The 13,661-nt window shown below is 42.4% G+C and overlaps 1 protein-coding gene across 7 annotated transcripts in view; it reads right to left on the bottom strand.

Moving 5' to 3' along the window:
• The window catches only part of KCNQ2 (potassium voltage-gated channel subfamily Q member 2), a 154,551-nt gene that overhangs the window by 56,385 nt on the left and 84,505 nt on the right, over positions 1-13,661 (bottom strand). For all 7 annotated transcript variants that reach the window (XM_027848578.1, XM_027848587.1, XM_027848600.1 and 4 more), the window contains exons 2-5: positions 12,650-12,740; positions 8,716-8,842; positions 6,059-6,234; positions 2,634-2,759 (exon numbers count right to left, since the gene is read on the bottom strand). In XM_027848578.1, coding sequence (XP_027704379.1) covers positions 2,634-2,759; positions 6,059-6,234; positions 8,716-8,842; positions 12,650-12,740 — 520 coding nt within the window. The remainder of the gene's footprint in view (positions 1-2,633; positions 2,760-6,058; positions 6,235-8,715; positions 8,843-12,649; positions 12,741-13,661) is intronic.

Raw genomic sequence — 13,661 nt, 5'->3', positions numbered from 1 at the left:
TATAGTCCCATGATCCTGACAGTGTGCAGAAGGAACTCTGCAGAGCTCTGTTCCCAATAGGCTGGAGTATGGTTATACAATGTACCTCTAGCTGCTTTTCTAAAATGGTACATTTCCTATCCTTTCATGGGTTATCCAGTTGTATTAGAATATATGTAAAGTAAGAGAGTAAAAACTAAATAAGTAATTAGTCAACTAGTCAACAAACATCTATTAAGTAATAACATTATCAATTTATCTCCTATCACTACAATCTCAAAGGTTCAAATCACATTCTCTCACTCATATCCTTACATACCCAACCAGCTGGCACATCTCATAAGGAACAAGGGGAAATAAAATTGACCCCAAAGACAACCTTGTGTTTCTTTTTTTCCTTGTATGTGCTTGGAAAGAATTTAGGAAAGTTTCAGAATGGTTCTTCACTAGCATAGCTAACCAAAAGCTATCCCCAAGGAGACTTCCCTGTCCTGCCCACAGATAAAAGAGGGATGCATCTATAGACTCCTTCTTTTCTAAAGGACACATATATTTCAGCCAATGATACAGTTTCACTTAGAAGGCATGAGGAAAAGGAGGTAATAACAGAAAAAAGAATGAAAAATATATCATATTTATCACACACTAAACATGTGTAAGGTGGGAGTCGGTCAAGAGAGTTCCCCATCCAATTTGATGATCTTAGAGGGTGACGTGTTTTTTTATATTTTATTTTGGTTAAATCCTCATATTGAGCATATGAGCAAATCCTTTAGTGCTTCCAGAGGTTGAGTTTCACTAAGGGCATTGCCCCCAAGATGAAAGAGTTGGCTCACACTCTTATGAGACTGATTGTCATGGAAGAAGTCACTCCCATCTCTCCAACTTCTACCCCTTTGATCTGACCAATAAAAGGAACCATACAAACTCTTTAGGCCTTTCTTTTTCTCTTTCTTCTGAAAACACAAGAGAGCTAAGAACAGAATTGGACTTAGGAATGATCCCTCCAAAGAAATTTAGTGGCCTTGAGGCAGAAACATATGTACTTGTTCACCCACATGGCTGAAGAAGAGAGTTTCTGTACAATGTTGATTTCCTGGCCTGAGCCCTGGAGAGGCAACAACATGATTTAGGCATATGGCAGCCATTGAGAGGGGAACCACATGGTCAAGAGATAAAAGTTCCTGAGAGTTGCCTCTCTAGCTGTCTTAAGTTTAAGTCTCAGAATCCAGAGAAAAAACTGGAACACGAGAAGAGAAAGAGAATTTCATGGACAGTGCAATCCTAGAATCAACCCTTCAAGTAAGATATAGGGCTGGGGGTAGGGTGTGGACAATGCCAGCCTTAGGGCTTGCTTCCAGGGGGGCAATGCCAAGTTCAAGGGCTCAGGGGTCAAATAATCTATTAAATGAAGGGGAATTTCTTCGGTACCACACACAGTGGAGAGAGAAGATCATGGAAATGATCCTCTAGTGTTGGGTGACACAGAATCAAGGGACAAAAGGTACCCTATGGAAATGCTAGAGCTTTTGCCTTTGCACTCCATTATTTCAATGAGTTATTCACATGGTACGGGACTAGTGGAAGGGAGCTTGCCTATCTAGCAACTCCAAGTGTTTTTCCCTTCCAAGAGAAATCTAAATCAAAACTAGTGCTATGAGAATGGGAAGCCTGTGCAAAGTGGATTCACCAGAGTGGGAGATGCATTATAGTAATTATTTTGAGGCTACTGTGAATCCACATATGTGTTTTCTGCATTTATTGAAGGGCTCCTGTGAGTTTTTTGCATTTTCCGTATTTCCAATGGGATGGTTTAAAAGTTGTTGTATACCAGGGAGATAGATAGTTATATTGCCTATTAGTATAAAAACTAAAAACCCTCTTCTTCATATCTATGAATGTATAGATATGAGCTATATTCTGAGATTTTTCTCAGAATAAACTCTGGTAAGTATGATGTAATAGATAGTCAGATTTTCAGTCAGGAAGACATGGATTCAAGTCCTGACTTGCATACATCTTGATCATGTGACTCTGGGCAAATCACTTAACCTTTTGGGTCCTCATAACTCTAAGCTGCCAAAGAGCTACTGATCTACATTGGGTAGGAGGAGTTTCCTTACCAAGAGTTTCCCACACCAACAAAATCATAGGTCTGAATATAAAACAACTCTGGATGCAGTAATGAACCAAAGAGAGGATGATATTTGAGGGGTGGTTATAATAATAATAACAGCATTTACATGGTACCTACTATGTGCCAGGAACTGTGCAAAATGCTTTACAAATATTTCAAAGTGCTTTACAAATATTGTCTCATTTGATCCTCACAACAATCCTATGAGGTAGATTCTATTACTAACCCCATTTTACAGTTAAGGAAACTGAGGCAGGCAGAAGTTAAGTGACTTGCCCAAGGTCACACAGCTAGTAGGTATCTGAGGTTGGATTTGAATTGACGAGTTCTTGACTCCAGGCCCAGCACTTTTTCCACTGCGTCACCTCCCTGCCCTTAGAGAGACCCCAGGATTGGAGCCGGTCAGTATATGGGAACTGAGGGCACTGGGCCATGCGTTACACATACACAAGCCATCTCTTCTCTGAACTGACTGCCGCCTCAGAAGCAGTCATTGAGGACAAAATTACTGACTCACCAGGCCCCACCAGAGTGCGTCTGCGTAGGTGTCGAAGTGATCGTTCTCGCCTTTCTCTGCCAAGTACACCAAGAAGGAGGCCAGAATGAGGCAGAGGAAACCAATATACCAGGCAGTGACCAGCTCCTGCAAGAAAGAGAATATACAAAATTATAACCTGGGTATCACATGACAGCTGTTTTGCTGAGTCATCTCAATTAATGAGGAGATTCAAACCGTCCATCTGGGGAGAAGACCAGAAAAGACAACCTCTGCCATGCAATCCCATGTGTTCTGCCAGGGAACACCCTGAGGGGAGCTGTTATCCAATTGCTTGCTGGCCCACAGGACACCTTTCATAGCACTCCACAGGCTGGCACAGACTAACAGAAGCAGCTTCACTCCCAGGGGCACATTGGATGAACACCTGCCAGATTAGCCTCTGGGACTTTTAACAATGGTCTTGGCTTCCTGCCAGAAAAAGGCAGGAGAGACCCTTAGGACTTCACCCCACACACCCTGCTAGGATATCTAAATATACAGCAAGAACTGGGCTTTCTGGTTTTCCTATTGACATACCTTGGAACAAATTCAAACTATTGGTCTCTACTTTTCTATTCTTGTCCTTTTCCAAGTGATTTCATGCCATTTGTTTCAAATGGTCGAGGGCTTTCACATTCAAATTCAAACTTATCTTAGGATCACATAGTCATCGATCTATAGCTCGAAGGGTAGTCCAGTTCTATCATTTTACAGATAAGAAAACTGAGGTCCCATAGAGGTTAGGTGACTTGCTCAAGGTCACGTAGGTAGTAAGTGGGAGATCCAGGCATCAAAGACAAATCCTCTAACTGAAATATTTGCATTCTTTCCAAATGCACCCTGCAGAAAGGTAATCCTGATTATAATAGCATTTATATAGTGCTTTAAGATTCACAGTATACTTTACAGCTGTTATCTCATCTTATCTTCATAACTGTGAGGGAAATGCTATTATTATCCTCAATTTACATTTGAGGAAACCAAGGCAGACAATGGTTAGTTAAGCAGCTTGCCCAAGATCATAGTGTCTGAGGCAGGATTGGAACTCAGGTCTTCCTGATTCTAGGTCCAGCATTCATTCTGCTATGCCATCTAGCTGCCTCTAGGTGGCACAGTGGATGGAAAAAATATAATTGAAGAGGAAATGTAATTAGATTATCGAAGAGGAAATCATTGTGTTTTTTTTTCCTTAAATATCCATTTCTGCCTTTAATACATTTTAATTTGTGGGGGTTGATGGGGAAGTTAATGAAATATCAGTTAAAAATGATCTTGCAAATAGAAATCTATTTAAGTTTCAGGTTTCAAAATCACATCCAAGGACAAATGAAAGATAAGTAGACACAAAGGCAGAAGCTATATAACCATATCTAACCACAGAATCATAGTTATTCACTGAGCTATAGAGATCGACAGGACCCTAGCCATTCACAAGACCAAATCAATCATTTATCATCATCTACTACTTGCCAGGTATTGTACCAAGTGTTGGGCATACAAATACAATGAATGAAACAATCTCTACTCCCAAGGGGCTTATTTACATTCTAATGGTACCAAAAGTGAATATATAAGTATATACAGAATAAATATAAATAAATTTTAAAATCATTAACTATATGGCAGTTAGGAAGAAAGGGTACTCATAGTTGGGGGTACCAGCAAAAGCTTCATGTAGAAGGTGGTACATGATCAGAATCAAGAAAAAAGACAGAGATTCTATGAGACAGAGGGTAGGAAAGAGTGTATACATATCGGAGATAGCACAAAATGCATAGAGACGGGAGATGATGCCGTATGTAAGAGACCAGTTTGGCCATAGAGGTAACATATCATACACTGAACTATAAGCACTGCATAGAAAGAAACACTGTAGTGTCATGAAAAGCATGCTTTACTTGGAGCCAAAAGGAAAACCCATGCTTACACCCTGCCTCTGACACTAGTTGTGTCACCCTGAGTAAGTCACTGCCCCCCAAATCTTTGATTTTGCCTGGTGGTCAAAGCAGAGGTTGGTCCTGGGGCCCAGCTGGTTATAAAGGAGTGTATGTTTGAGGTTCTCCACCTCCAATCACCAGTCAGGAACTGAGGTGTTTGACTTGAGAGAGAAGAAGGGCAGTGATAGCTGTCTTCAAGAATGATAATGTGAGCTCCTTGAGGGCCAGTGCATAGTACAGTGTCCAGCACAAGGTAAGAATTTAATAAATATTTACCAACTGACTATTGTGTGAAAAAAAGAACTTGTTCTACTTTCCCCCACAAGATAGAAGTACAAGTAATGGGGGAGGGAGAGTTACAAAGAATAGGGTTATGGCTTGATGTAAGGAAAAACTTCTTAACTATTGGAGCTGCCCCAGAGTGGAATGGGCTGCCTTAAGAGGCTGGGGGTTCCCCTTCACTGGAGGTCTTCAAACAAAGGAGAGTCTCATGGATTGAATTAAGTTGTCTTCCCACTCTGCGATTCTGTGATTCTTCAGAATCTCCAGATTCACTGAATCCAGCCATCATCGTAAAATGTCAAAGCAACGGGGGTAGAAAGGACCTTAGAGTCCATGCTTCTTATTTGATGAGTAAGGGAACAGGGGACCAGAGGAAGGAAGCAACTTGTCCAAGGTCTTAACAGCAGAGCAGAGATTAGAACCCAGATTCCCTAACTCCCACCCAGTCACAACTTTCTTATTTTCCACCACACTGACTCCACTGGACCATATCACTTTGTTCCCTTGAGAGAGAGAGAAAGAGAGAGAGAGAGAGAGAGAGAGAGAGAGAGAGAGAGAGAGAGAGAGAGAGAGATTGAGAGAGAGAGAGAAATTGAGAGTGCCTACTTCGGCGCCATGGTTACCACTCCAATGGTTAAACAGGCTGCCCTAAAGCCACAGGAAAGGACAGCCATCATCATTCTCAGAGATTCAGGGTTAACAGAGTTAGCAAGAAGTTCTGTGGTGTTTGACAACATTATGAACATTTCGAGGAGGAAACAAAGGATACCTTATTGTTGCATTTTAATGATGATGCTCAGTTGTCTGGCAGATGTAAAAAAGGAATGGTGAATGGAGGAGCAAAGGAAATCTGACTTGGGGATAGGATAACTGGCCCACACAACATGAGAACCCTCTATCCCTCTAGCAGGCTCCCTTCCTCAGGATCTTGGCTGGCAGGAGACTGGGTACAATAGAAAAGCTGTTCCACACCAGGGCAAATGAGAAGAGCTGCTGATTATAGCCAGGTTACTTAGAACAGCCACAACAATCCTCAGTACAAGAAATTATTTAAATGTAATGAACATGGTGTTTAACCTGTTCCTTTTTTTTCCCAGGGAGAAAGAATTGACACTGAATGAGCTCTGGATACTCAGCCCTGAGGCATGATCTCCTAAGATAGTTCTCAGCTGTTTCAGGGCTTACCTTGCTATGGGCATACACCACCGAACCAAGGAGTTTCCAGGTGCCTCCTCTCCGATCCATTCGAATCATCCTCAAAATCTGCAAGAATCTCAAACTCCGAAGGGCTGAAGTGGCAAACACATTGCCCTGGGATCCCGCAGCCAACACAGCAATTGAGGCTATCAGCACCATGATGTCTATGCAGGAGATAACAAAAACAATCTGTAAGATCAAGTGCTACCTGTCCCTTCTGCCTTCATAAGCTTGGGTCAAATCCCTGCTTTGAGAAGTGAGCTCCTTCATTTCCTTCCATGATGGCTGGCAGGATAGGGGCCCCAAGCAGAGGTGGGTAGTATCGGATTGTCCATAGACCACTGGCTCTGAAGTCAAAGGACCTAGGTTCAAATCCCACTATTGGCATTTACTACTGGGATGACCTTGGTGAAAGTCATAACCCCCCTGGGCTTCAGTTTTCTCATCTGTAAAGTGAAGGGGGTGGTCTAGATTGCTTCTGAGGTCTCTTCTACTTTTAAATCTAGGAAATAAAATATCTATGGAAATCTTTCCATGCATTGGGAATCCCTGGGGCTTTTTCTATCTTGGAGTTGCCATCTGCTGGGTCTCATGCCCCAAGAAATTCTTTATTTTTATTATTTTTACTATATTTTTTTCTGTGACTTTTAATCAGAAAGAAGGTCCCAAGCTTTAGTGGACCCAAATTCACTCAAGAAGAACTTCATATGTAGATGTGACGGTCCTGAGTAAATCCAGATAAATGTCTAGGGCTATTCAAAACCATTCATCTTCATAGACTTAAAACTGGAAGGAACCTTTAAGGTCAATTATTCAAACTCCTCATTTGATAGATGAAGGAACTGCGGCTTACAGAGGTGAAGTTACTTCCCAAGGTTACATAATTAGAAAATGGCAAGGTCCTGTAACTCCAAATCCAGGCTTTCGTGCATAGAACCACACTTTCCTATTGCTGGTTCTGATTCAAAACTACGCATTAAAGAGTCCAGTATAGCCATTCTGGAAGGCAATTGGGAACTATGGCTAAAAAATTACTAAACAGTACATACCCTTTGACCCAGCAATAGCACTTCTAGGCTCATATCTCCAAGAAATCTCAAAGAAAGAAGGAAAATATCATTCTGTACAAATACATTTAGAGCAGCTCTTTTTGCCATAGCAAAGAACTAGAAATGAAGGACATGTCCATCAATTAGGGAAAGGCTGAACAAATCATTGTATATTAATGTAACAGAACTATTTTGCTATTAAAAATGATGGAAGGGACTGGTTTCAGACAAACCTGGGAAGACTTGTATGAACTAATACAGAATAAGGTGAACAGAACTACGAGAACAATTTATAATATAAAAACATTATAAAAATAAAGAACTCTGATTAATGCAATGACCAACCATAATTCCAGAGAACTGATGATGAAGAATGCTACCCACCTCCTAGTGATGGACTAGAGATGTAGAATGACATATATACATTTTTTTTTACATAGCCATATGGGAATTTATTTTGCTTAATTATGCATGTTTGTTGCAAGGGGCTTCTTTTTCTTTTTTCAACAGGAGGGGAGAGGAAGGGAAGGGAGAGAAAAATTCTAGTTAATTGGAAACAAATATTTTTTTAAAAAGTCCTCACAAGTAGATGCCACCATCAGTCTCAATGCGGGGTACTGTGGGACAGCAGATAGAGAACTAGGCTTGGAGTTAGGAAAATCTAGGCTTAACCCCTGCTCCCAGACACATAAGTTGTATGACCCAGTTTTACTGTTGTTTTTGTTGTTGGTTAGCTGTGTCAGTCACGTCCCACACTTTGTGATCCCATTGGGGGTTTTCTTGGCAAGGACACTCGACTGGTTTGTCATTTCCTTCTCCAGCTCATTTTACAGATGAGGAAACTGAGGCAAACAGGGTTAAGTGACTTGCCCAGGGTCACACAGTTATTAAGTGTCTGAGGCTGGATTTGAACTCAGGAAGATGAGTCTTCCTGATTCCAAGCTTAGCTCTCTATCTGTAGCCCACCTAGCTGCACCTGTAAGACCTAGGGTAAGTCGTCTCACTTCTCTGGGTTTCAGTTCTTCTGTAAAACGAGGGTGTTGAACTCAATGACCTTTAAGGTCCCTTCTCGCTCTAAAGCTAGAATCTTGTCAGCTCGTCCTTTCAAACCCATCAAAGACAAGTTCCCAGTGTCACTGTGGTTTTCTTTTATTTGTTTGTTATGCTTATCATAGATCAGGTAACTCTGCACCAGTCCCACCCACAAATGTCTCTCCAAGGGGGCCTGGACTTCTGGTTCTGAATGGTCCTATTGCTTCTCTACATCTGTATGTGGCTGACTCGCTCATCCCAAGCTAGGAGTGCCCAGACCGCAATATAGAGATTCTTCCCTGTGTTTTGCTCCTTTCCACGTGATCCCCTCGCAGAGGTCTCTTTACCAAGAACAAAGAACAATCCATGTCAATGTCACGAAAGTGACATTATGAATTTAGTCAGCCTTACAAGAAATGCCAGTTCCTTGCCTGACAGGATGTGGGCTGGAGGAGGAAGGGGAGGCTGTCACTCTTTTTGTAGCAGCTATCAGCCCCCACATGCTACCCCCATCTCAGGGTCTTCCCTGTTCCCCCGAGGTTGCCCCCTTGGGAAAGTCCTTACCGATGACACAGAAGGGTTTTCGAGCAAACTTCAGTCTTCCCCTCCAGCCCCGGTAGCGACAGCAGCAGCCAGCAGCCCAGATCCTCACAAAGTACTCCACTCCAAAAACCACGATGGTGACAATTTCCTGAAAGGAAAACCACACACAATGCCTGCTGGATGCTTATCTGCCCTCTGAACCAAGCCATCTTGAAACACCTGAAGCCCTTGACCTCTGCCCTGAGGCAGGGGAACCGCCTCACCAAGTTGAGGGAGTTATATATCATCTTTATAAAAACCAGATCATTTTAAGGGCTCTGAAATTATTGACCTGAAGCCTGGAATCATTAAGCTGAAGTCAGAAAAAAAAAAATTTGCATGAAACTGAATCTGCATCAGATTATATTTCCTCTGGCTTCAGGTCCATTGAAGGCATGAACAAAAGAATCTTAATATGTACCCTGCTCAGCAACTAGGACATAAAGGAAGCCATTAGTTCCCCAAAGAAAAGAGCACAAATGAATGGAGCATCAAGGGAGTATGATCCCATGTAGCCAGAATCTGCATGGAAGCTGGATACAAAAATTCTCAAGTTCTGTTCCCACAGTCAAACAAGAGGCAGGGCGGAAGCTGGACCAGAGGCTGACAAATCCTGCCCAGTGACTTGGGAACCATAGGTCTCTTGACAAGCAGGCCCAGACACTGTCATCTTGAAAGTAATTAATAAATGTGTTTTCATTCATTCATTCATGCAGGACAGCTGATGGTTGGAATGAAACTCTGCTATAGATAGGTTAATTCACAGGCTTTCAAAGTTCTCTCAGAGAAGAACATGCAGCATTCTTATGATATAACCTATAAACTATCTCCCCACCCCCACCCCTGGATGCACCCAGGATGGTACTGAGCTTCCCCAGAACTCTAGTTTCTAACTTCCCACATTTTTTTGGAAACAAGCCTGGGTTTTTCACCAGTCGGTGCCATTCTCAGTGCCTTCTCGTGATTTTTCCCTGAAGGCATATAAACAGGATTAGAAAATGGAACAATGAGAACTCAAGAGCCTACAAATTTGCCTGATGGGAATTTTATTCTCTGAATGACACCAGGCACCAAAGAGCAAAGGTGAGCGTTCCCAGCCTGGTGTCTTCCAACATATCTGGATGTCAGAGCAAATTATCACTGAAATCAGTGTCATTGTGGCCAGGAAGCAGAGCTGAGGCTGTAGTGTCCAATTTCATTGTACATTTCAGCAGCAATTTGGGAAATCCCTCTGCTTGGGGCATGCCTTGACACACAGCGACCACTAGGGCTCACTCCACTTCTGCACTGGAACCAGGCAATTACATAGCAAGCTCTAAGATTCCAAGGAGGAAGGGAAACACAGATTAGCAATGACTCCCCAGGTCCCCAGCAAACATCACCCTTAATCTCCACAACAATTTTCCTAGGCTCAAACAAAGGTACAAGTTCACCTATGAGCTTGTACCAAACATAGCTAGTACCTTCTCAAAAAAAAAAAAATCTCACTGCTCTTATTTGTATAGATCTTATGTAAGGGTTGTCTCTCCTGATAAAATATTAACGTCTTGGGGGCAGGACTAATTCTGTTTTGTCTTTGTGTCCCCAACACCTCATACGGTGCCTGGCATGTGGTCAGCATTTAATAAATACTTATTGATTGATAGCATTTCAACATGCAAATAAAGATCTTCCCATGAAAAGCAGGCCCTAAGTCTATATGCCTGTTGTCCTCATACCACAGAGCACCTGACCTATCTGGAACTAGGTGTGAAAACCCCAGGTTCTCATGTTTCTACCCAAATAAAATTCTGGGGCCTAAGCCTACAGTGCCACTCCTCTCTCCCCAATCCATCTCCTCTTTCTGTATAAACAGATGGAAGAAGAGAGAATTTACTAGAAAGATGAAATACTAGAACACCCCAGCTAGGAGCAGAGGCATTGAAGTAAGCTGTGGGAATGAACCTTTAAGCTGATGGATTTGGCTTCTCCCTGGCTCATGGGCACAACCGCTGGGCCTCTAGTGGGCAATAAGGTATGGATGGTGGAGGGGATAAAGGAGGACTGGTAGGTCCCAGCTTAGGTCAGGAACGGGGCAAAGGAAAAAGGCCCTGGGACCCCACAAAACTGCCCTCCCAACTGGACTCCTTACTCTTTTCTCTTTTGTGAGCTCCAAATTCAACTGCTTCAGAGAAAGTAATTCATCAGAGAGAAGACTGGATGTTCTCCAAGTCCATGAGAGGAAGACTTATTAAACTTCCTTTCTGACCCTATTCCTCCCTTACCTAAGAGCTTTTCATTTTTTGCTTTATCTGAAATTGAAAAAAAAAAAACAACAACAATTAAATCTTGGTTACCATGACAGCCCTCCTCTCTCCCCTCTGTTGCTGGGGCTCAGCCAGCTCAGCCTGACTCAGAGTTTTCCTCTGCACAACCACGTTCTCTCTCTCTCACACACACACACCCCAAATTGCTAACAAGCATATGTCAAAGGCATTCCGAGCTCTTCCAGGGACCCAGTCATCAACAACTAAGGTTTGGGGGTAGGGTCTGGAGAGGGCTCAACTTGAGGTAAGGAATGGAATACAGCAGTTAATACAATGGTTATGACTGGAGAGCTTTGATTCTAGGTTTCAAAGTTCATTCCGCTATTGGGAGAAGAAGCCTATATTATCTACATCACACTATGGGACAACTGATGTAGCATTGCTATCAGGGGATGGGGGGAACGCCATTTTAAAGCTAGTGCCAGAGGACAAAGGTAACCACATTTTAACACTAGTGTCAGGGGACAGGCATTACCCTACGATGCTGGTGTCAGGGCAGAGATAATTCTATTATAATACTAGTATTGGAGAAGGATAACCTTGTTTTAATGCTGGTCACGGGAGACAGGCAGAGATAATCTTGTTTTAGCTCTAGCATAAGGAGTCAGAGATAACTGTGTTATAATGTCTGCCTCAAGCAACATAAATAGAACCCACCTTCTAGGCCAATGGCTACAGAGAGAGCTGTATGAAACAACAGTACATTGTACCCAGGGTTCAAAGCCATGATGTTATAAGTCACATTGCTGGGGTTTTACTACATCTAGGACACTTTGCTTTATAATCATCAAGTTGCTTTTTAAATATAATTTTTGTCCCTTAACCTCTCTGTCTTGGTGTATTATGGGAGTAAGATTTCACTACTTACCTCATAAGACAGTTTTGAGGAAAGCTCCTTGTAAACTATAAAATGCTACAGAAATGTGAGCTGTTATTATTAATAATGTCAATAATAATAAATATTTACTTAGAGCCTCTTTTGTGCCCAGCTCTGTCATAAGCATTGTGAGAGACATGGGAGAAGAAACCATTAGTCAATCTACAAGCACTTTTTTAGCATCTACTACTTGCCAGGTATAGTGCTAGGCATTGGAGCTACAAAGACAAGAATGAAATGTTCCCTGCCCTCAAGGAGTTTATATTCTATCAGGGAAACCACATGTTCACAAATAAGCATACGAAAAATAGCAATAATGTAATTTTTGGAAAGGAGGCACTGATGTTGGGGAGATTAGGAATAAGACAAGGTCCTCACCCTCAGGAACCTTAGTACTTTATGGGAAAAACAAACTTTACACAAATAAAGCAATTAAAGAATTCTCTGGGGTTCCGTGAATGTTTGTGATTTGGGGCTTCTGGTCTGAGGCTTTTCTACATCCATTGAGATATAAAAAAAACAGAAAGCAAACCAATCACACAATGATTCAGGTCACCCAAAATGGTGCTTCCTTGATCCTGATCAGGGGGATCCTTGGCTTCTACTAGAAGGGTTCTCAGCGACCTCATTTCCCCAAATCCTCACCAATAGGACACTTTTCCTCATCCTGGGCATGTCTCCAAACCTGGTCCTGTTCTCTGTCCATGTACACCTGACCAAAGTTGTGACTCACCAGGATGTAGAGGGCACCTTCTGAACTCTTCTCATACTCCTTGATGGTGGAGAAGACTGATAGCACCAGGCAGGAGAAAACCAGCAAGAATCTGAGGGAAAAGAGAAATGCCGCTCAGTCTGGGGCATGACCTGCAAATGCCACTACACGATTTTGTTTTCCTTGGCTGAAAGAACTGTCTCCCCAGTCAAAACTGTTAGCTCCTTGAGGGCAGGGCCTGCATTTGACTTGGAGTCAATAGACCTGGGTTTAAGTTCTGGACTAGCTAATCACTGCCTGGGTGACCTTAGGCAAGTTAGCTTCCCTCTCTGGACTCCAGTTTTCTCATCGATAGATTGAGAGCATTGAACAAAATTCTCTCTAAAGTTGTGGTGTTATGGAAAGAGCCTGAAATATTTAGAGAACCAGAATTCAAATCCCTGTTCTGTGCCCTACTGCCTGTGTAACTGAACGAATACTTAAATTTCCCTGAGTCTCAGTTTCCCTTTCTGTAAAATGAAAGGCTAAGACCATAAGACCTCAAAAGGTCCTTTACAGCTCTAAATCCTATGCCCATATGGTCCCTTTTGGCTCAGACTCTATGAATCTGTACTGAACAGAGGTCTTGGCACTACAAATAGTTGCTGATTTGGATTTGCTTAAAGTGGGGCATGCCAGCAAACAGTCTACACCTGGGTCTGCACAGAGCAAAATAAAACAGATTTCTGTGAGGGGGCAGGAGGGATGCCTATGAACAGACTTTTTGGCTTCCAAAAGCGACCCTGCACCAGACAGGAATCTGTGCTATCTAGTGCCTTCCCTGGCAGACAAACAGGAGCATTTTTAATTTGTTAAAGGGAGAGCTCATTATGATGGAAAGATAATATCACTCCAGCTCTCTCCACCCAAGAATAACAGCAATCCTGAATGTGTTCAGCTCTTTTGGAAGAGAAGATTCTATGATCACACTGTGCTTGTGATCACACAGTGTGTGTGTGTGTGTGTGTGTGTGTGTGTGTGTGTGTGTGTGTGT

Source organism: Vombatus ursinus, unplaced genomic scaffold (genome assembly GCF_900497805.2).
Source record: "Vombatus ursinus unplaced genomic scaffold, bare-nosed wombat genome assembly UNPS02000580.1, whole genome shotgun sequence".
NCBI lineage: Eukaryota > Metazoa > Chordata > Mammalia > Diprotodontia > Vombatidae > Vombatus > Vombatus ursinus.
This window is presented reverse-complemented; position numbering and strand designations above follow the sequence as displayed.